Genomic DNA, 24,808 nt, shown 5'->3' with positions numbered 1-24,808 from the left:
CAATGAATTTGCCAATCGACACAGCAAATTGAATAAAGTTGGCATTTCATGTCATGAAACATTTCAAGTCATATATTGCCAACATCTGAGAAGCGATGGACTGTTACTTTGCATTTTTGGCAGCCAATTGGCATCTTTTTGTGATGCTCATATCGGGCAGAATTTTTGATAATTTTGCTTTTCTAGACTGTGCCTTTCCCTTCTTTGCAAACAGGACTATTCACCCAGAATCGGAGCGTCATTCTTTTCTATCCATCATACAAATAAAACAATTCTTTGAAACAATCAACAGCGCAGGGACAAAGTACTGGTTCACTTAAAGGCACTTTCAAAATGGCGATAATATAACAGGGCAATTCCCACACTAAAAATATTGCCATCGTATTCAATGAAATTAGTAATTGAGTGTCGAGACATTCAGAGGGTGCAGATGTTGAGTTATGAATTTGCACACATTTCGTAACCGTAAGAAGCTCAAGTGTTCGGATGTAACTGTACAAAATATTCCCCAATATTGTTTTGGGGAATGCTGATGAAGTTATAGTCATCAACCAGATATAAATAGGGGTATTTCCGCTAACGTAGAAATGACTGTCGTGGGAACGAGTATCATAAAGTGTTTTTTTTTTTTTTTTTTTAAATAAAAAGGTAAAAGTAGTGGTTTTCAGATGGTGCACAGGGTATTGTTACTCATTGCATACAGCGTATTATTAAACATACAAATGGTATTAACATACTGAACACCACCCCGCATATGTGCAATTTACCCATTTCTTGCAAATCGACGCCTTTAGTTTTCCCCTTAAACGTCTGTATGAATTTCCAATTTTGTTCCCTATTAGTTTGGAGCTGCTTTTCACATTCATGCCATTTCAATTCCCCTGTATCCCTTTCCCCTGTATCTTTACGGAAACGAGAAACTAATTAGAAAAATACATAATGACCAAAAAATAAAAAATTATAACAGAGACTTACGCTTTCATAGCTGCGTAAAAAACAAAAAATGCGTTTAGCACAATTCTTTCATGCGCCATTTAAGACGCCATTTTCTGCAACCGCTCGACCTGGCAAGCTTTCATGCGAGTGTACAGATAACAACAAACAATCACCGTTCATGAAAGTACTCACCTAAACGGCTATGCTTGTATATGTACATACATACATATGTGCATGCCTACATATCTACATATGCGCATACGGTTTTGCACGCTGTTCATATTTCACAAATTTGCTACAATTTGAAGGCATTCTTATTGCGCGCCCGCCCTATACACCGCCATACGTTTGTTTTTATCTGTGTATATACATACATACTTACATACCTACATACATTTGCACCTTTTTGCGCTGCTAGTATAATAGTTTTGTTTTGTTTTGTTTTGCTTTGCTGCTTTTCTTTTTATTTCATTTTATTTTTATTGTTACAGCTGACTGCTTTGCACCGCGTCTGTTATTAATGTTGATCTCGCTACATGCCCTTCGCTGCTTTCTTTATTATTATTAGTATTTTTTTATTTATTTTTAACGTCTTCTTTGTTTACTTAATTTCGATTTAAATAAATGTAGAAAACATGTTTATAGGCGTATAGTAGTAAATATAATGAAATACAGCGCATTGGATCGAGATAAGGTGGTAGCACAAAAAATTATGATTCTAATGAATAAATAAATTACTTAATAAATAAACATTAAAATGAAAAGAGCGAAAAAAAAAAACAAAATATTCCGGAAAAACTAAAACGTGTCTTAAAAGAAAAAAATATGTATATAAAAAAATTAATTCATGATATTACATTGGGTAGTTAAAAAAGTTCGGTAGCAAATTTGAGCGAATTTAAATTATTAAAAATTTTTTTTTTTATTATTTATACATACATACAAACATTCATACATGCATATCGTCCCCTTAGTATTAAAATAGCCTATAAATTTTTTGATGTTTTGAGAAAATGAATTTCAAACTTTTTGTTGAAAGTAGCTCTCACTCAAATCTCGTTATGTCTGCAAATATTTATTATTTTTTGACTGACGTTTTGACCCACTTTGTGGAACTAGAATTTGACAAAATTTTGACCACATATAAAATCGACGATGGAGAATCCAAAAATTCAATAAAAAAATAATAGCCTATGAGCACATAGGCTATTGTTATACTAAGGGGACGATATGTACGAGAATGCCACAAGCGGTGCTCGAATTCAAAGCTACATTTCTCCAATTTGATACCAAACTTTTTGGGGTGCCCAATATATGTATGTATGTAAATAGTGGAATGCAGCACTCTGAACGCTCACAGCGGCTGGCTAGCAAATGAAACGGAAAAGGCCAAAAAGCTAACGTGTACAGTAAATATAAAATTAGCTATTATAATACAGCGTCGAAAAGGCAAAAGAATACTCAAAACAAACAAACAAAAGATGGAAATACAAAATTATGAGATTACTATTGATAGTAGTGTTGTTGTTTATAAACATGTAAACACAAGGGCAAACCTTTACTCTATACAAGTGGTTACTTGCATCATTTTGCTTTTCTCTACACTTCCACTTCTCCTCTTTCTTTACATTTATTTGCGTTTATTGTGCAATAAAACAGCAACAGCCAGTCAGCACAGGCGACTATTTTTTCAAACTACAATTAGAAGATGCGCGGGCTTTGAGGTACAACTAACAATCGTTTTCGAGCAGAAATATTATACTCAAACACGCTCGTGTGCTCTAAATAATTGAAAAGCACGCCAAGAGCATGTAGATATATGTATGTATGCACCTTATTAATATGAAGAGAGCGAAAAAAATAAAAGAAATAAACGTGAATATGGCAAATGTACAAACGTGATTATCAGACCTTCCTTCCGTTTATACTTTCATATGCAGACAAATACTCTGGCAATTCTAGTATATGCATACATTGTATCTATGTATGTATGTATGGATGTATGTGCTATATGTAGACTTATACACAAACGCTATGAAATTTCTTCACTTGTTCTCCACTCGTGTTTAAATACATACATACATAATTTTTAATGCATTGTACAAGTAGTCCCGCACATCAGTTTTGCATTTATTTGCTTTTGTTTTTGTGTTTGTTTTTTTTTTGTTTTTTCATTGTTTTTTTTTCTTTCTGATTTTTTAGCTGTTCCATTGCCCAGCGTGTTCCTACAGCACGTGGCCACATCAGCATTAAATGCCATTGGCAGCAATACAACAACAATCAAGTAATGCAAGAATGAATGTAAGCAGCCCAGCCTGCTGTAGTTAGGCTAAAATGAAAGCTGTGCTATACCCCAACTGCCTTTTACTCTACTAAATTCTACTTGATGACTTATTGTTTTGCGTGGTTTGTTGTTTTTGTTAAGTCTTCGTTTTTCTCTCCGTTTTGCTTTAATGCCATACACGTTCGCTCTTCTCCTGTCATGATTACCGTTTTGTTGGCTGTCTTTATTTTATGGACTTTTTGCGCTTCGAAATGGCCATTCTTGCCGTCAACTACTGTCCAAATTTCAGCATATACATACATATGTATATAGTGGTGACAAGATCATATGGAACTATTGTCGTATTATAGAATATTTAATTTTTTAATTTTTTTAGTTCAATTTGTAGATTTGTATTTGTTGATTGGGAGTAAAATAACTTTAGTTTTGTATGCGTACTTTTATATGCAAAAAATAAAAATAAAAAATAAATAACTGGCGCGTATTTCTGTTCGGTACTTGACCGAGCTCCGCCTTCTATTTGTGGTGTGCGTCTTGATGTTTTCCCACAAATGAAGGAACCAACAGTTCCAAGACGATGACGACTGATCGGCAAATGATTTTTATGAGCAGCTTTTTTTGGCAAAAATACACTCGGAAGTTTGCTATTGTTTGCCGAGGGGCGGGTGACCGCTATTAGAAAAAAACGTTTTGTCTTATTTCATGTTGATGCATGCACGGAGATTCAAACTTACGCTCGCCCGAATGGCAGTTGCGCAGCCACGTTACTTTGCTCTCAGCAAATTTGACAATGAGCGACGCCGTATTAGCACCAGTATGACCACATTACTATTTTCGTAACTTGATTTAGCAGTTTTTTGTTATTTATTTTCGGAGTTTTAGTTCTTTCTTCATGACATTTCTTTAGCCTGTTCTAATTAAAATATATTGCTTATGATTTTGTAAAATATACAATTTTTTTAATTAGTTCAATAATTAATTCAGTTTTATTTAGCTTTACTTTTTTTACCAGCCAAATCTCTCTCTCGCTACTGCAGTGTTGCCTAGCTTTGGATATAAAAACGCACTAAAATGCCCATTTAAAGAAAATAAGTACGACATTTTCTCAGAGTGACCTTTTTTACCATTCTTTTGTTTCGGTAGCTTAAATAAAAATAAAAAAAGAAACAAACACCAAACTTAAAAATTTTCGCATTTTGGGTATAAAAAAGCACAAAATTTATTGCGAAGAGTAAATGGTTGGCAACACTGCACAACGACGTCAAACACTCTCTGATGAGCGCAATTTTGTTTCTATCATTCTTTTTGCGCACCAACCCTCATTCGTCTATGGCGGCCGCTACTTTTATTATATACCATTTTTCTACTTTATTTTTACTTTTAATATACTATTTTCAAATTAAACAAACTCCATCCTGATAGATACAAATAATTTCATTTTTATAATAACTCAAAACAAATGCGACAAACGGACAAAATAAATGTAACTCTCGCGACTACTTACAAGCAACTGTACTGTAGCGGTATTTCTCTGAGCTACTTTTGGTTGTGTTGTTACATGTAATGATTTGTAATATGATTTGTGGCCACCACTGTACATGTGCATGCATATATTGTTAATATATTGTATTTTTAAAAGGTATTATTGTTGGTAGTGTGCGCGCATGCGTGATAATTGCACTCTAAGCTGCATTAATAGCTGCACAACTCTTTGGCTGGCGCTAGTTGAGGACCACTCCAAGTTGTGGGGGGTTATGTGTTCTGCTAGCAACATGATTTTCGCATTTACTCGCTATGCTTTGTGTGTTTTTTTTTTTGTTTTTGTGTTTAGAGGAATCAGCTTGCTCTAAGCGCTCACTTACATATATTTCAGTTTTTTTCGTAGCACCAAATTTCGAGGTTAATGCACTGAAAAAGAAAAATTCTTGAACTAGAAGTGCATAAAAGGAGAGACAATACTTTATTCCTACTTAAATAATTTTTTTCTTGTGACAAATAAATGTTGGCAACGTATGTATGTATGTATATTTAGACGCATTTATGTGCCTTATACAAGCATCTATGTAATACATGCGAAGGAAATTCCCGAAACAAATAATTTATTTATTAATTAATAATTACAGAACAATTTTCTAATATGTACATATGTAGATATTTTCTTCAAACTTTCATTCTAACTTTGAGCATATTTAGGAAACTACATTACATATTTATAAAAAAAAACAAAAAAAATTGAATAAATACTCCCTTGCAGTCGTATGGCTTCCATTTTGGAATTCTTTGAAGTTGTATGACAAAATATTTATGTTTTTACTATCTAATAGATTTTTCTCTTTTCCGTATTCGCTTACAAATAGATATTTTACGAATAATAGTTTCAATATAATAAATATTAATAGATACTTGTATATATGTATAAATAATCGAATTAAGTCGAATTTTTTGGTTTTACTTTGTTAAATATTTAAATAAATACCGCACATTGAAAAATTTAGAATTTCAAAATCTTCAATAGAATTCTTTTTGTATAATAATTGGCCAAAAAATCACCTGTTTCATTGGCAATCACACTAGTTGTGCCCAGTTGAAAGAGAGAGACCGTTAGAAAATCTGTCAACGTAGGTAGTTGTATTAGTCATCCACACTGAGACGTATGTACATATGTATTTGGCATACGAAAACCATTGAAAGCTATTCTGTTTGACCCTCTAATGTCAACAAATCCATTTAAGCATCCAACACCAATAATTGAATATACATTTTTTGCATCTAATCTATATTTGCTTTCACACGTCTGACATAATGTTAAGCACCCCTGACCATATATGCGGCTACAGTTCTTTTCATAAAAAGTAGCTTCATGTGCACATTCATACAAACAATACAGGTATACATTTGCTTGTAAGTATATATGTATGTAACTATTAACTGCACTATGTCATCATTGACTTTTGAAGGTCTTTGTGCCTACTTCCCCCTTCCTATATTTTTTTCAAGTAATTAACGCACTTCATCATCATTCCACCCAATTCCGCCCAATCACTCATACATACCGTTCGAAACACTTGTCCACAACCACTCGTCAGACTTCGCCTTGTAGGCATTTGTCACGTCTCTCTTGCTCTCTGTAATTGTTTATCGCTCTCGCAGTTGCAAGCACAGCTGGTGAAATCTGGCAATCACGCCAGACCAGACTGCATAGAGAAGTCCAACCTACATACATTCATTAGTTTGGGGTTATATATAGTACGTATGTATGTATATACATATGAATGCGCAGCAAGACAAACAAGAACTCTTAATAAGTGGGCGTAAATGTGGGCCAAAGGGATTAAAAATGTGGCACTATTATCAATCGGCGAGTAAACGTTGTTACTCGTAGGGAGTATATCAACACACGACATTTGACATTTAAGCAAACGAGTCGAGAACAAAAAGAAATCTCATGGGGAGTCGTAAAGAAAACACTATGAATTAGGAGAAATTGTAAAGCATTGTAAGCAAGTGGAAAATTGCATTTTAAAAAATGATGATTGATGCCTTGCTTCTGTATGCGTTATTGTTTAAGAATTCAGCGGTAAAACTTGTGTTCAAATATTTATCGCACCATTAAACAAACAAACCTTAAGGTTAATTGGTTTAGTTCCGAAAAAACGACATATCAATTGTTAGAAGCAACCAATTATAAATTAAGTGAGCTATTAAACCACTTAAAACAAAAATTAGCAAAAAACGAAAAGTCACAATGAAAGCAATTCATAGTCATTTTCATACTTTTTATGTTCACATTGGTCCGCTGCTAAGGAAAATGGCTGCCGCCAGTAATTTTGGTTAGTTGCTTTTTTGTTTTAATTTGTTGTTTTATAAACAAGCTTGCTGCATTTTTTCTTTTTGTTTATTCGTATATCCATTTTGCATTGTTTTTCGTCAGTAGGCTCTATGTATCGGAATTTTTCGCCATTGCCTACATTAAGGAATATATGTACATATGTATGTCTAAACATACTCATGCATATAAACAAAAAAGTATCTGTGCATGCGAAAAATGATTAAATGCTACCGCTTGAAAACGATGACGACGACTTCGTTGGCTGCGACGACACTCATCGGAGCGGCCTTAAAACGGCGACCGCTGCGCTGTTGGCTGTCTTCGGTTTTTCAACGGGTGCTGGCGGTCGCGGTCGCGGTCAACGTAGGCGCGATATTATATGTACATGCAAAATACACATGTACACATGTTAGCTATGTTTGACTTTTATTTTTGGCAATAGCGCAAGTGCTTGCTGAGCGCCAAGAGAGAGGGTTTTAGCGCTTACTTGCTATACTCTTTGTCGCATTCACATATGTACACTCTTTGGTTTGTTCTCAAATTTCAGTCGAATATTTTTGGGAGCATAGTATTGTATTTTTAGCCCGGTTTATTTTAAATGCTTAGTTGTTGAGAAATTTGCTTGTATATAAAAAGCTTTACCTACCGGCGTGTATGCTGACACAGTTGCGCGCTCTCGCATTTCTTAATCTTCGCTCTTTTGTTTGTTGCGTGTTGCTGTAGCTCTTTTTCACCATTAAATAGTCACATGTTTACCTTTTTTTTGTTCATTGTACTCGCACATCACCTTTCACTACCACCACAACTACCACTTTTGTATAATGCGCTGAACACAATGAAAACAGTGGCTACAGAAGAGCGCCTTCGTCGAAATTATAAATACTCATTCTCTTATGGATACCAAAATGTATTGAAAGTATAAACTGTTGACGTTGTTGTAGCAGTTCATCATTGTATTAGCTGTCGCTAGCTTTGCTTTGCGTTTGGTTGTCGGTTGAATAAAAGCGCTTTCGAAAAATAATTGGCCTTTAAACAAAACAAAATAATAGTATTCGAATAATCGAATGGTGTTGAATTCATCGAAGAGGTTCCGAAGCTATCAATCTTTACAATCTGCTTAATTCTTTTTTCCCAACACCCTGAGTAAACAACAAATTGACCGCACTTTTCGGCGATATATTCATATTGTGGTAACACTCTTTAGTCACTGTTTTCATGTGCTCAGTCCATTAAGCGGAGATGAGCGCAAACAGCGGCACAATTTCGCACTATGCTCTTTAGCCGGGTTGGTGGCAGCACTTTCTCACGTACTTTTACTACTATTTGTTGTTAAATTTTGAGTAGCAGCACCCCTAACTGCACACACAACTTAGCGGCCACTATGCTCGTGCATAGTATTTGGTGCTTCGTTTTACTCGCTTTTAAGAACCTTGACGTCGTCAACTACTGTGATTTGTATATTTGTTTCTGCCCTCGTTCAACTGCTGCCCGCTTTTCTAACTTTTATTTGATTTGTTATATTTTACTCTCGCTGCTGCTAATAATCGTGTTCCATTACATATTGGTTTTGATTTACAAACATTTTTATACATTTTTGTTTACAACAAGTAACTATAGCAACTTTTTGGGTGGCGGCAGCGGTTTAGCGACGCACCCCATTAACAACGACGCCTGTCGCTTAAGCATTGCTCATATAAAGAAATTCCTTTAGTTTACTTACACGCGGATTCCAATGATGACGACGATTGTGTCGCGCTAGTCTGGGCAACTATGTATAAACCCACATTCCGACGAATAAGCGCGAGTCATCTTACACACAACAGACGCCTATAAGAATTATATTTCATTTTTTTCTCTGCTGTCGTTGGCTTTGGGTTATTTTTCTTTCGTTTTAGTTGCTGTTGCTGCATTTTTTGGCATTTATTGCATGCGAAAACGGTTTGTCACACTAGAAACGCAGTCGGCTCAATATTTCAGAAGTTATTGAATTGCTTGTAACCGTGACAATTGAATACTCACAAAGTGAAGTGATATATAAAACTTGCGAAAATCAATGCAGAAATCTCTTGGTGACGGGTGAATTATTTGAAGCTCTTCACACAAAAGTAAATTGTCTATAAGGAATTACGTGCAAAAATTAAAACCGCGAATCAGCAATATGGCGGCCAAAGTGGTAGCAACAACAAGTATGAGTTGAATCAGTGTTTGATGCACAATATATTGGCAATTAGCTTACATTTAAGGCGTCTTACCGACAAAAGCGTCGTTTATTGTGAATATGATTAGAAGTAGAAGGAGAAATAATGTCAGTTCATTATAAAATAAATTTTTTAATGGATTCATAACAGCTAAAATAAGTTTAAAATACTTTAGGAATTGAAAATTTGTATGGAATTTTCCTTTTATAAAATATATTTAAATAATTAAAATTTTTATGAAAAAAATGTTTAGTGAAATAAATTGAGGATTTGGCTATGGTAGGTGGTGTAATATTTTCAGTTCCAAACGAGAGACGAATGAATATTAGTGAGTTAAATTTAACTATAATGAAAACAGCATCGAAATTAGTTAAGGGTTTTTAATTAAGAACAATTTGATGTAACATACAGTGTATATATGAAAATATATCGGACTAAATATCATATTAATTATTAATATATATATATATGTATATATATATATAACTTCGAATTTAAAACGTACAATCTACATGAAAAATAGTGTTATATAAAATAAAATTTAAAACAATTCGTTTCATAATTTTTGCTTTTAAAGCATAAAACTTGCGTCTAACACTGCCCCTGTTGACGAGAATACATTTATACTCTCTTCCCGTGCACAAAGTACATAAAAAAATGTATACCTATGTATGTATGTATGTGTGTACATTAATTTATTTATATGTATATAAAACCTTGATATTTTATTACGCAGACATTTCGCATACTACTATTTTATTGCTTTTTGTTGCGCATTTAATAGAACTTTTACTTTTTTACTCCTTTTTTACGTTTTTTATTTTTCACACTTACTTTTCGTATATATTTTTAGGTTCACAAAATGTGGCATTTTACTTCAGAATAGTTTTGTTGGCTTATCTTATCTTGCTGGCGCACAATACATTTTTATCTGCTCATGACAGCGAGAATTAAATTATTAAGTCCCAAAATTCTTTGCTGAAGTAGGAAATATCAATGCCGTTTGTTTTAATTGGTGTTCTTTTTTTTGTTTTCGCTTTTTTGTTGCTTGTGTTTGTTTTTGAGTTCTATGTAGTTGTTGCGACTCTTTTTTCATACAAATATACATTCTTTTTTAAATTTTTTTTGTAATGTTTTTTAATTTTTTCCCTAATATTGTTTAAATTTTTGCCTTAATTTTGTTTTAAATTAAATAAGAAAATGTTGTTTAAATTTTTTTCTTAATTTTGTTTTAAATAAAATAATCACATTTTGTTAAAATTTTTTTCTTATGTGTGTTTTAAATTAATATTTTTTTATTTAAAGTTAAATTTATTTTTGGTACCGGATGGAATTTTTTTTATTTATGCAACTGCCATTTATTTGAAGAATGTCAGCCTAAAGCTTTTTTATTATTATTAGTAAAAGAACGTTGATTGTCGCGTGCTAACCACAGATACACATACAATACATACAGACATACATACGTCTGAATTATATCTTAATTATTTCCTGCAGCTTAATGCCGCCACCGTCTACCTTTATCAGCTTTATATGCTTTTTCAAGACAGTAATCGCCCGAGAGGCGCCGCGTAGAAAATATTTTTTTAGCATTTTAACGGTTCATGTCCGAAGTTGGAAGTGAATCGTTGCAATTCGTAGCTACTCGGCTACGATTGCCGGTAGCATTAATATTTTGATTATATTAAAGATTATTTATTTCGTAAAAATTCTATATTTTATTACACCCTGTACTCGTAGATACCATCGCTGACGGCACTCTGCATTTTCCTTTTTGTTTTACAGAATGTCGCCGGATAATCCTACACAGATCTTAACCGCACACGATTTGACCAGCTTGCGTACGTTGCAGCGTGTGATCACTTCCAGCAGTAGCAACAATAACACAGCTGTTGACGACAACGTCGTTTACAACAGTCACGGCCACGGCCACAGCCACAACAGCAACCGCAATCACAATTACAACCACAATACCAATAACATCACCAACGGTGCAAGTAATCATCACGGCAGCAACGGCAACGCTGGTGGTGGCGGCAATCTTGTCTTCTCCACCATCCCACTGGAAGGCCACGCCTTGCTCATTCAACCATCCCACCTGCTACCTGCAAACGCTGCTGCTTCGCTCACCAGCAACGGATTGCAACAGGCTACGCAAGTGCGCGGCCTGGCCACAGCAGCAACAAATGGTTTACGCGCCGCCAGCACCATCAACAACATCAACAGTAGTAACACAGTTACGAGCAGCATTAATCCCGCCGTCAGCAACGCTGCTAGCTTTATCAGCAGCAGTAACAACAACAGCAGCAGCAATAATAGTTTGAATAGTTTTCTTGCCAAAGCAACTATACTGAGCGCTGCGAACCTCAGCAACGCAAAGGCGGGCGGAAAAATCTTTAATACCGGCGGAACAAATTTTAGTGGCAGCACCAATATGCCGACATCGAAGTATGTTTTGTTACAACCAAATGGTAATGGACAGTTTACCACCTATGAAGGCACAACGCCGGCGGCAGCGGCAGCCGCAGCTGCAGCCGCAAATGGCAATGCATCGGCGCCAAGCGTCGGCAACATTGTGCTCCTGGCCACCGAGCCGATGGATTTGAATGGCAGCACGGCGGTAGGTGGCGACGCGGCCGCTGTAGGTCGCGTCATAGCCACAGCGACGACGGGTACTGGTGATAATGACGAGGAGTTGCGCCCGTTGGCGTGGCTGAATGACAGCAATTTGATTAAAGGCATAGTGACTACTACGGCAGGCACTGCGGGTGGTGCTAATGTGAAACGTAGTAGTGGCGCGAGCGGTGGCAACATTTGCATAGTGAGCGCCAGCAACGCGCACGAACTGATTGAGGAGCTGCCGCATCATATAGGAAGCGAGGAGGTGACCACCACCACATCCAGTGGCAATATGTGTACGGCTGGCGGTAGTAGTGGTGGTGGCAGCGTTGTGCCCACCAATATCAACAACATCACTTCACCAACGGAACTGAAAGCCGGCACGCAGATAACCGCACTGAGCGTCAGCGACTTTCAGCAACTAAAGCGTTACGGGAACATAATCACAACCGGCACGCCCATCACTTTGCTGCCACCACACGACACAACAACGGCCACGGGCGGCAGAAAGGATGAGCCAGCACACATTTTCGGCAATATCGGCGCCATTAGCGCCACGACGACAGTGCATATGGGCCCGAGTGGCACCACTACTGTCGTGGAGTACAAATCGAACGGCAATATTCCGACGCTTCAGTCGAGACAGCTACTAAGCGCTGCTGGCGTTGGCAATGCCAACAGCGGCACGACTATAACGCCGGCAAATTTGAGCAGCAGTGGCAACAACAGCAACAGCAATAATATAAACTCGAACAACTATGTGCCTTCTTCACCTTCTTCGACAACAAGTACCCAGTCAACTGTATCCAGTATACCCGCCACCGTCGTTGCTTCCAATCCTGCCTCACTGTCTGTTTCCTATACAACGCCTGCATCAACTACGATGAGCGTTGCCGGCGTCAACAGTGGCACTACCGTGCTCAGCCTGCCAAAGCAACTATCAACTTTACCAGGCGGTGTTGTTACGGTTACCAATGGCAACGCCTCGACTAACACAATTTACCAAGGACAGCAGGCGCAACAGCAACAGCAGCAGCAGCAGCAACAAAAACCACAAACTATCGTTAACAACAATAACACAAGTAGCAGCGCATCAAGTACCACCCACCATCCGCACAAGAAATATTTGCGCGAAAAAATGAATGTATTGGATCATGGAGGCGGCGGTGGTGGTAGTGGTGGGTTTAATGCCAGCGCCGTGGCCAACAACACAAATGGAGGAGGCAATGCGCCAGCTGCCGCTGTCACAGTGGTTGCTTCGCCTGCCTCCTCCAGCAGTTCATTTTCTTCGTCCGTCTCGATATCATCCAGCTCATCATCCACGGCTGCCGTCAACGGTGGCAATAGTCCCATATCTAAGTCATTCTATGCTGGTGTAGCCAATAGCAGTCACAACAATAGCTGTGTGAGTGGCAGCAGCAGCAACAGCGGTGCCATAAACTACTCCAGCACAGCCAATACATCGCCGCCAACGGTGCTGAGCAATGCGACAGCAGGCGCATCAAATGCCGCCACTGCGCACACCGCAACCGGCTCACCAATAACAGCGAGCATGCCATCCACCTACACCATAATGCAGTACCAAAGTGTGGCGTAAGTATAATATAATAAATTTAAATTTGTTTCCTTTTCAAAACTCACAAGTTTTATTCCATCCACCCTTGCAGCTCCTCGCCAGGTATCTCATCGCCAGAACCAAATAACTCCAAAGAATTTTATCCACTCATTGCACCTCAGCAGCAACAGCTACAGCAGCAACGTAACTCGATGCGTTCGCCCACCTCCTATTCCAGCTATGATAATGACTCGTTGAAGGATTTCGAAGTATCGACCAATGGCTCAAGCGGTTTAGGACGTCACAATACTAGCACACCACAGCTTCAGCCCCAACACCAGTCCGCGCAGGCGCAGAATCAACTATCATCATCTGGCTCTTTCGCATCCTCAAAGAATAGTCATTCTGGTAGTACTGGCGGCGGCGGCAGCGGTGGTGTGTCAAATGGCAGCGGTGCTGTTACGCCACAAAAACAAAAGCATCCGAACAATGTGCCGTACGACCCGTTCGTGCATTTAAACAGCAAGCCGCCCTACAGTTTTAGGTGAGTTATTCACGAAGAGCGGAAATAAAAAAATATTTAAATAAAAAACATTTAATAAAAAATAGTAAAAATAAAAATGTTGGTATTTATATTTATATTTTTCCAGTTCCTTAATTTTTATGGCCATTGAGGGCTCGAATGAGAAAGCTTTGCCTGTTAAAGAGATTTATGCCTGGATTATGCAACATTTTCCTTACTTCAAGACAGCACCTGCCGGCTGGAAGAACAGCGTACGCCACAATTTATCGCTGAACAAAAGTTTCGTAAAGGTGGAGAAAGCGCCGGTGAGTTTGAATCAACAGTTTTGCATACAAATTTAATCATTCCTTAAAAATAGTAGTAGAAAAACGTAGTTGCTAAAAGGTGAAAAAAATAATAGGGTCATACTGATATGATGAAGCTTAGCATAGAGCTTTTTTTTAAGACCGCAAACTAGAAATTTATGAAAGAACTTTAAACTCAACTTCAAAGCTTTAAACTCTTCAAAAACCAGACTATGTAATAATTCCACATTTATTTTATTCTTGCGCTTAGAACATGGGCAAAGGTTCACTTTGGCGTGTCGAGCCACAGCAACGACAAAATCTCATTCAAGCACTAAATCGTTCGCCATTCTTCCCCAATTCGGCTGTCGATAAATCGGCATCGCTCAAGAGTCCTGGTGGCAGCAATGCCGGTGGCGGCAATGACTCACTTGTGAGCTATGATACCGTCGATAGTGTAGGCAGCGGTGGCGGTGGCGCCTGCAGTCCAGCACCCAAATCTAATATAAATCCACGAATTGATCCACGTCTATTTCCTAAATTATCGAAGGTTATTGGTGGGCAGGGCTTGCTAAATGATGTGGTCGTGTCTGGTGTTGGTGATGTGCCCGACGAAGACACTCCGTCCGATTATAGTACAACAAATCATAACAACAATTTGAATAACCACACAAGTAGCAACAACAAATACAGCAGTTATAACAGCTCACCGGTGCAGCAAAATGGTGGCAGCGGTGCTGGTGGCGGTGTAGTTGGCAGTGGTGCTTCCATATTAGGTCCTTTCAGCAGCTATGAAAGCATTGAACGCTTAGCCCGCGACTGTGGTGCCGATAGTATCGACGATGTGAATGCGGCTACGGCGATGTTGGCCTTGAAACATGGCCCCAAGGTATTTGCAGAGACCTTCCAGAACGGGTAAGTTGTTGGGACTGGTGAGATGGAGCAAAAATTATATTAAAAAAAAAACAATGGTTTACTTTAATGCAGCGCGCCCGTAATAACCTCTTCACCCAGCGAGGACCATACTTACTCCGCTGGCGGCGGTGCTGGTACTGGTCTAGGTGGCGGCAGTAATAGCGGCGCCACAACACCACTTGCAAATGGCAACTCGGCGCCTACGGCCTTAAATGGCAGTGCGCAGTATGGCACCAGCAATGGTCAGCAGCAACAAAACGGTTGCAATGGCGATAATCAAAGCAATTACACATCCTCCGATGCGGCCTACGAAAGCAGCGAAGATAAGTAAGTGCCGCATAAAGAAAATTCGTGCTGCAAGTTCACCAATTTCATACTAATATCACTTTTAATTACCTCTTCTGCTCCTGCAGCAACAACATCACACCCGAAGAGCTCGAGGATCAGCGTCGCCAGCGTGAGGGCGTTGATGCGCTACTCTCACTTTCGCGTTCCTCCGTTGTCGAATCGCCCACAAAGCGACCATCATCGACCAGCGTCGAAGAAGAACACATATCCTCCTGCCTCGAGAACAACAAAACCAACAACAATAACGGTCATTTTACCAATGGCAATGGCAAAATGGCATTGCTTACCAGTGCGGTTGCCTACAGCCAACAACATCAACATCATATGTACGAGGACAGCAACAACAGCTTTCATTTGCCCGGCTATTATGGGGCGACGCATCAAATGCACCATCATCACCCTTTAGGCAGTGGCAGTGCACAGCGTAAAATCAAACCCTTGCGTAGTCTACGCACAAAAATCAAACGCAAGGCGCCATGGATGAGCAAGGCGCGGTGAGCAACGGCATTTGTGTGTGGACTGAAACAATGATGAGAATGAGAAGTGAATCTAAAGTGCAAAGAATGTATAAAGACGAGAAGGTGAAGCTACTGGCCGGTTCCACTAATAACACTCGGCTAGGAAACTTCCCCACACATTAGGGTTTGTGTGGTGAGTTTTGTTAGGTAATGAAGGTGAATTGCATCTTCTTGTTGTTATACGTTCTTTGAAAAGAGGGAAGAATTAAAAAGAAAAAATTTAAGAATGCAAGTAAGGCGGGAGCTGATAGCGATTGTTGTGGGGCTATATATATATATGAAGATGTATATATGTATATATACAAAGGTGAAAAATGCAGTTTATATAGAAAAAATATGGTACAGGTACACGTGAGTTAAGCCGCGCTTCGAACATGATTTGCCTGTAAAATATATTTTTGACTCTGCCAAAAGGAAACAAAAAATTATACGATTTAAAGAAAGTCCTATTGTTGTAAAGTTAATACTTGAGTATCATTACTGCGCTTTAATGCTTTAATGACAAACAAAATTTCTGAATATTTTGAAGATATATTTTAACTGAGATGACTTGGTAATGAGGCTATAAATTTTAGACGATAACTTGGTTTAAGCATATTTGAAGTAAAAACAAATTTTAAAACTATTTGGTTGATAAAATTACAACAAAATTGTAAAAAGCATAATAAAGTTTTTTTCCTAAATTTTTCTGAGCCACTAAATTTTTTTAAAATATCAAATAAATTTATTTGACGCTCAATATAATTACTATTGACTTATAAAATACTGATTTTTAAAATTATATTATTTTTCAGCAAACTTGGTTAATAGGACATTCTTTTAAGCGTTGAAAGGGGCAGCTCCTCCATTGTAACGCCACAAACTCAAAGCTTCAAAAAGTCACAAATTTAAAGTTACAGAATAATAAAAGAATTCCTCAGAAAAAGTACATTTAGAATACTTAAAATAAAATAAGTTTTAAAACAATTCTTTTATAGCCAGTCGTTTGCGCCGTCCGCCTATTTATACCCAGAATTACACAAATACATGCAAACATACACATAAATACATACATGAACTGTCAAAAGCTAAGCCCCAGCTTCCTACTTTACCTCCATTTTCTAGATATACTTATGTGGAAAAATGTTAGAAATGAAAAACAAAGGATATATCTACTGATCAGCGTTTACTTTAAAGTTATACAAGTTGTAGAAAATTTAAATATTTTTTTTAAGTGTTTAATATTTCGCTATTTCACAATTTGGCTGATTGGAAATGCATTCAAAAAGTATGAATTGATTGGACGCGCTGAATACTCACTAGAATTACTTGACTAAAAAAGTTGTTGCATGCGCAGATGTAGCTTTCAGCAGCTATTTTTTTTTCTAAACAAAACTTTCAACATAAATAAACATAAATTTTAAATTCAGGGTATAGTGAACACATTTTTGTGCATACTTAAGCTTTTTAACCTTGGATTAGGTGCTACAATTCATTCAGCGCGCATTTGGCAGATTTTGAAATACTTGAAAAATAATTTAGCATCCATTTTTCTTTATGACTTAGCCAACTGGCGCTCAATTTGAGGTAACTTGCTAATAAGTATGTTTGGTGCGTTTAATCAAAACAAACAAAAACCGAATGCATTTTTAATCGCGCTGAATCAGTGCTGAATAGTCAAAATGAAACCAATGCATTGCTTGTTGCGCCAAAATGCTGTAATTAGTAAAAAAAAGTATTTTCAGTTGGGCTGAATTTGAGCTAAAATGAGTTGAAATATGCTAAAAATCATTGATATGCGCTTTAAATGACCAAAAATCAGTTAAAATGCTAAAAATGTTAAGCAATACGCGCGCTGAATATGAGCTTTTAAACACTGTATGAGTGAATTATTCAGCGCGCTGAATTTGAGCTGAGCTTAAGTAATATAAATAAAATAAGCAATGTATTGTTGAGCGCGCGGTATACCACTTCAAATACACGACAGCTGTGAACACCTTACGGTGAAAAACATTTGATTTACTTGCTTAAAGATCTTTAAAACACTTTAGTTAGTTTGTATTAATATATAAGTTGATTTACTTCCAATTTTTTTTTATGTTTTCCTTATTCTATTTTCTTGAAGAAATTACAATATTTTATGCCAAACAATATTTTTATTTTACTTATATAATCTAAGCGTTTAATTTTTTCACTCAATTTATATTGCGCAGCAAAAGCATGTAATAATATTACTGCAATAAGAAATTCCACCAAAATCTGTATGTCTATATAATCAACTCGTTCTTCATTTCGAAGCGTTAAAATATTTTCAATAAATGTTTCATTTATCAAGCAGCTTTTAAAAGGCTGACAAAAAAATAACAAAAATTTGTTTAGTTTTCAAAACAAATTTAATTTAAATTGTTTAAAAATAACAAAGAAAAAATTGACTATAAAATAATTTAGCAAAAGAAATTAGCAAATCAAAAATGGTTTAAGTGAATATTAAAGTTTTTAGCATTTAAGACAAAATAATAAATAAAGAAAGATAATTTCGATACATAAAACTGAGTTATGCATCTTTATAAAGCAAAGGAAATTCACTTCAAGTACCTTTTTAGCAAAAGAATATAAAATAAAGTAAAGTAAAACAAAAAAAAAAACAAAAAATACAGAAGTTGTAAAATTATAAAATTAGCAAATGCGAAAGTGAAAACTCATTTTGATGTGGCTGAGTAGCGAGGCCAGAATTGATAATGTAATTAAATACTTTTTAAGTTAAAGCTTAACGCAGCCTTTTAATTACGAACTAAATTGTTTACTATTATTATTAATTGTTTGTAGCGAAAGTGAAGACGTAACGTGAGTGCAAGTGAAAAGCGCAGAAAATCAAAATACAAAAAGCAAAAAAACTTTTAAAAAATTATATAATTTATGTTTTTATTGCTAAAAATAAACAGGAAATAAAAGCAGCAAACTGTTAATATAACGCAAATGTTAAAAGTAAATATTTTGTTTAGCAATTCTAAGCGAATGCGTGAGATTGTAAGAGCATTGCAACTACAACTACAATTTACTTAAAACAAAAATATGAAAAACATAGTCTTAAAGATTACATATATATATATATATATATATATATATACATACCTACATACATACATATGTTAAGTGATCAGAAATGATAGATGGTCATAAATTATAAATGGCAATATTAATTGTACGTTAATAACTAAAATTAGTATAGAGAAATAAACACACAAACACCTATACAATAATTACACGTATACATACACCTATACGTATGTGCATACATATAAACATACACACACAATCCAATTTTAGACAACATACACTAGTGTAAAATAACGCCTAAACACCTAAAAGTAGGCAATAAAAAATGTTGAGTTTTTACTTTATATAAAATAATTGCTATATAAATCTTATATACATTGTACATAATGTATTTCTATATAAGACAAACTAAAACAAAAACAAAACACAGAAAAAACAAATACAAATCAAATGAGCGAAAGTCATGAAATGAGAGAAGAGAGAAGAAAAATTTAGTACTAAACAATTTAGTAACTTACCAAATGTGTCTCTAGTAGACGAGTGCAATTGATAGCTATGTATATGTAACGATGTAAAGATGTAAAGTCAAAAGCCGGACAATCCAAAAAGCGTAAAATCAGTAAAAAAAATACGAAAAAATCACATATGACACGAAATCGGTAGCGAATTGCCTCAACTTATTATTCGTGCTATTTCAAAAATTTTCCTTAAAAAGCGAAAAATAGAAAAAAAAAAAAATAAATAAATGATTCTAAAATAGAAGAAAAAGAAAATAAAAACTTTTAACGTGTTAAGGCGCCAATGCTCGAAAGCAAGTTGGAGATGCTTATATACTATATATATACACTATATAGATTAAAAAAAAACAACAAATGAAATTTTGCAAAATTCAATAAAATTGTTTTCAAAAAAGTTATCATAATCTTAAAAATTTATTTCAATTTTGTAAGCAAGCACTTTAAACATCAGTTTATGAAAGCATTCGTGTTAAGGCACCTTTCTGGTCTAGAATTTCGAAGAAATCGATGTTTTTTTCATGTTATGATAGTTTATACTTTCAAAAATATACTTGCAAATTTTTATATTGAAATTCGTTGTAGTTTAGACATTACAGCCCTTTTAAACGAGACCGGTTTGGAGTACGACGCCCAGGTATAAGGGCGTTAACCGTGTTTTTTTCGAAACATTTTTTTCCGAGCTGGCGTTTGGTAATTTCTCAAAAAGTACTGAACCGTTTGATTTGAATTTTTAATGTTATTGAGTAGACTTGTGGTTCTCGCGTGTAGAAGAATTATAATTTTATAATCAATTTTTTTATCTTTTTTAGAGCGAGAATGTGAAAAAAATCATTTTTTGTTTTTCCAATAAACAGATAAAATATCTAGAAAACAATTTAACAATTTTTTTTCTTTAATCTGCTACCCACCATAGTGACATATCTCCTGATGAGTAATCGACCGAATTTTTTTTTCAGACGTACCTGAGCAGCCCAATCAGTTACGCCAATGGCATGTGTTAGGTCAGGGGAAGCAATTTTTTTTATTATTGTCATTGAAAAAACATTTTTTTTTTTGTAAATAAAGAATTGATCTAATGAATAAAAACGATTTTCAATTGATACCGTTGTTTTTCTTTAATTTTCAACGCCTTCAATTTTTACGTCTCTAGACCAGAAAGGGGCCTTAATAGCTGCAAATTTAGATGCGCTGAATAGTGCTTGGTTTTGTTGCTGAACCTACTTTTAAGCGCAATAAGTAACTTATTTTTCTAATAAGTAAGTACTTTAAGTAATAGCGGTCGTTCCTCGACAGGCAATGGCCAACCTCCGAGTGTATTTCTGCCATAAAAAGCTCCTCATAGAAACCGTTTGCGCATTAAATTACTAAAAATCAGTTAAAATGCTAAACATGTAAAGAAATACGCGCGCTGAATATGAGCTTTTAACGTTAAACATTACATGAGTGAGTTATTCAGCGCGCTGAATTTGAGCTAAAAAGAGTTTAAATGCTAACAATCGCTAAAATTCATTGATATGCGCATTAAATGACTAAAAATCAGTTGATATGCTAAAAATTTTAAGCAATACGCGCCCGTTTGCGGTTCGGAGTCGGCTTGAAACTGTAGGTTCCTCCATTTATCAAGACGCATACTATATTATTTATTTTTTTTTAACTTTGGTTTTACTATTTTTTCAGACCTACACAGTTTCACAATACTTTTCGCTTATGTTTATAGTTGAGTTTTCTTAACCCTTTGAGTGCATTTGAGCTATCAGAACGTCATGGGCGAATTTGGCGAAATAAATTAAATGGAGGCAATATTTGACATGTTTATACTTGTTTATTTGAGAGTAATTTGAGTTTGAGTTGCAACAGAATTATTAATAATTTTGAATTTGTGGTGAAAATTATTTCGGATACACATCCCCATAATGGCAGAAATAGATAGAATATTAGTTTAGAGAGAAAGAAAATGGTTCAAATCTGCTGTATGGTCGATCTTAGCTCCTGGGCGACCTGCTACGACTACTAACGTGCCGGTCAACTTCGATTATTTCTGTGATTCTATCGACATTTTCGACCTTATCCACATTTTCTTTAACATCAAAATTGTCTGAATGGAATCGACGAACCCAAAATTGCACGTAATTAGCTGCATTAGCGTAATTATCGGCACCCTAAACACCATTCACAATTTCAGTGGCTTGGCTTGCATTTTTGCATTTGTCAAAGAAAAATTGTAAAATGTACCGAATTTCTTCTTTGTTGACTTGCATTGTTAACACCCTGTAACTCACAACTGAATGGAACAAACAAAAACAGCATACGCATTTTTTTAGTGTGAAATGTCAATTTGACAATGAGCATAAAACTTTACTTGTTTGATCGATACTTTATCGAGATATCCATCACTACAAGCATCTAGGGAGAAAATAATGGATTTCTTTTTCACCAAACTAATATTTTTAACCAACAATTCTGCTGAAAGTAGTGATTTTGATGAAGAACTTTTTAATACTCTTTCAGTGCTTTCGAGAAATATCACACATTTCGAAATAAGTAATAATTTGTGTTTTTTGTTATAAATTGGATTGAATCATATTTTTAAAATTATAAATAAATATATACTTTTTTTTTGTAATATCAATTGCCTAAAGTTGTAGAAGGGAAGAGAAAGAAACAGTAGAACACTGCCGCTGTAATTGTAGAGCCTTAGCTAGGAGTGGAGCAAAGTTGTTAGTAAAATACCATTTTGACTCTCTTCCGCAACTAACCGGTGTTGGGATAAAACCTATCCTACGCTTCTAACCTAAGAGTCTAAATGGCTCCATAGCAAATAAACAGTAAGGTTCCCCTGTTACACAGTGGCCCTACATGGCCTAAGTGGACCTACATGGCTACTCCAAACCGACTGCTACAAAAACCTAACCTAACTTACCCAAATGTAATTCTAGGACTATCTTGATAGTAATTGGACTATTTTGATAATAATATTAAATAAATGAACTCTGGCATAAAATCGACTAGTTTTAATTGCCCACAAAATGAAATGCGCTACAAACGCAGAATTTCTATCAAATAAATGTTTGCGCAAAGGGTTAGGTTGGAGCTCAAAACCAAAATCTTACTTTCCCCATAGCTTCAGCGTTTAATTCGGCTGCAGGATTTATTATTTATTATTCATTTATTTTTTTAAATTTCTATTCAAATTTCAAAATTTAGTTAAATAAATCACTACAAGCCACAGCTCTTAGGGAGCTTCATATGGATGATTTTCATGCTAGGCATGAAGCGTTTTTTAAGAATTCTGAACTTGAGCGCTGAAAGCTACTAGAAGCTGAAAGTATTTTAAAGTGCTGAAGGCAATATTTAAATGCCGGCAATAGTTTTTTATTACGGCCTATATTTTACAAAGCTGAATGCAATATTTTTCACAGCTGATTGCAATGATTTCAGTAACTAAAAAATAATTTTTGTCTGTGTAAGCTACACTTTTAAGGATTTCATTTTCGCTTAATTTTGTTCAAGCTGAATTGGTTATCAAAAGCGATGAATTCTCGTTGAAGCGCTGAAAATTCATTTTACTTGTTAGTTGAGTTTAGTCTTTCATTAGACTTTCATTTTCGCTTAATTTCAATCGAGCTGAATTGGTTATTAAAAGCGCTGAATTACAGAATTCGTTTTACTTGTGAGTTGAGCTTACAACTACTTTGTTCTTACTAATTTACTAGGATCAGTAACTAAAAAAAATAGTCTTTCATTAGACTTTCATTTTCGCTTAATTTTGTTCGAGCTGAATTGGTCATAAAAAGCGCTGAATTACAGAATTCGTTTTACTTGTGAGTTGAGCTTAAAACTTCTTTGCTCTTACTAATTTACTAAGCAGAGTGTGCGCTTCATTTGATCGCAGTTTTTACTTTGCTGAGCGCAGTACATACGACGCTGAATACAACATTATCGCTTCATTTGAATTGTAAGCCCCTTTACTACTATAGCGTGCCAACTTTTTTTTGGTTTTTGTAACTTAAATTATTATTTTGTCTTGCAGTACTGAGTTTTTGCTCTTCGCAACATATCAACAAGCATCAATTTTATTTGTAAGCAAGCGCTGAATTGGTTTCTTGAGCAGTTTGAAATAAAATTTTAATATCGTCCATTCACTGGCATGCTGAATATGTTATTAACTTGCAAAATATGCTACTCAGCAAACATTTTATAAAAGTCAAAAATCATATTTAACACTTAAGTGATTATATTTCTTGATTTTTGTTTTTGTGTGTATTTCCAATAATATTCTTGAGCATTGTGCGCCTTAATTAAAAACAAAAAAAAAAGATGGATTACATTGAAGAGAACTATGACGAACCAACAATTCTTAAGCCTACTACTAAATTAAGCCTTACTTAAATTTAATGCTATTCTAATGTTTAGTTTTAATTTTTTTATATATAATTATACATAATTAGTTATGTATTTACTATAAACATGTTTCTTATACTTAAGACTTGGATAGTGATTTTATTTTACTGGGGAAAAAATTAATGCCTAATATAAGTAGCTGATGGGTAGCACTGTATGTCGAATTTAGTGCGTGTGCTTTTATATACTCTTTGATGATAGCTAGCAAAATGTGTCAAAACTTAGCAAAAGCTCGTCTAAAAGTGGTTTTGTAAGTAGAAATTGATTTTTGGCTGGAAAACGCTTTTTTACGCAATAACCTTTTTGAGTAAAGCTCTTCCAAAAATGTTTTCTTCTAAAATCAAATGTTTTTACATAAATATATGAATTTTATGTCGCCATTTGTTAGCTCGTTGTATGTGAAAATTGGTTTTGACTGGAAAACGCTTTTTTTACGCAATAAGATTTTTGAGTAAAAGCTGTTTCAAAAATGTTTTCGCGCAAAAGCCTTGCATCGGTCAAGCTCAAGCGCTTTCCGCATGTGAAAGCGCAAGTGAAAGTTCTAGCCTGAAAGTGAGTGCAGCCACATCAGCAAAAACTTATCTCTTCTCCCTTACGGTGATGATCTTAAAATTAAACCAAATAAATATTTATTTTAAACTTTACTAACCAAACAAATGCGAAACTTTATAACAAATTTGAAAATCTAAGTGGAAAATTCTGAACTAAAGGAAAGTGCCTATATACATATTTATGTAATTATTATTAATTAATATTATATTATATTGTGAAAAATATTTCATCTTTAAAAAATGAAAAATGAAAACTGAAAAATGAAAACCAAAACTCAAAACAATTTATACAT

General features: G+C 35.4%; 1 protein-coding gene across 4 annotated transcripts in view; it reads left to right on the top strand.

Moving 5' to 3' along the window:
• The window catches only part of LOC129239114 (uncharacterized), a 62,367-nt gene extending 43,608 nt beyond the window's left edge, over positions 1–18,759 (top strand). For 3 of the 4 annotated variants that reach the window (XM_054874418.1, XM_054874419.1, XM_054874417.1), the window contains exons 2-7: positions 11,033–13,459; positions 13,534–13,965; positions 14,072–14,249; positions 14,500–15,143; positions 15,216–15,470; positions 15,557–18,759. In XM_054874418.1, coding sequence (XP_054730393.1) covers positions 11,034–13,459; positions 13,534–13,965; positions 14,072–14,249; positions 14,500–15,143; positions 15,216–15,470; positions 15,557–15,989 — 4,368 coding nt within the window. In that variant the 5' untranslated portion in view covers position 11,033 and the 3' untranslated portion in view covers positions 15,990–18,759. Of the gene's footprint in view, positions 1–8,784; positions 9,236–11,032; positions 13,460–13,533; positions 13,966–14,071; positions 14,250–14,499; positions 15,144–15,215; positions 15,471–15,556 lie in introns of those variants that run through there. The other variant, XM_054874420.1, reaches the window with a different exon arrangement.
• Positions 18,760–24,808: the final 6,049 nt, after the last annotated feature.

Source organism: Anastrepha obliqua, chromosome 2, assembly GCF_027943255.1.
Source record: "Anastrepha obliqua isolate idAnaObli1 chromosome 2, idAnaObli1_1.0, whole genome shotgun sequence".
In the NCBI taxonomy this organism is placed as follows: domain Eukaryota; kingdom Metazoa; phylum Arthropoda; class Insecta; order Diptera; family Tephritidae; genus Anastrepha; species Anastrepha obliqua.
This window is presented reverse-complemented; position numbering and strand designations above follow the sequence as displayed.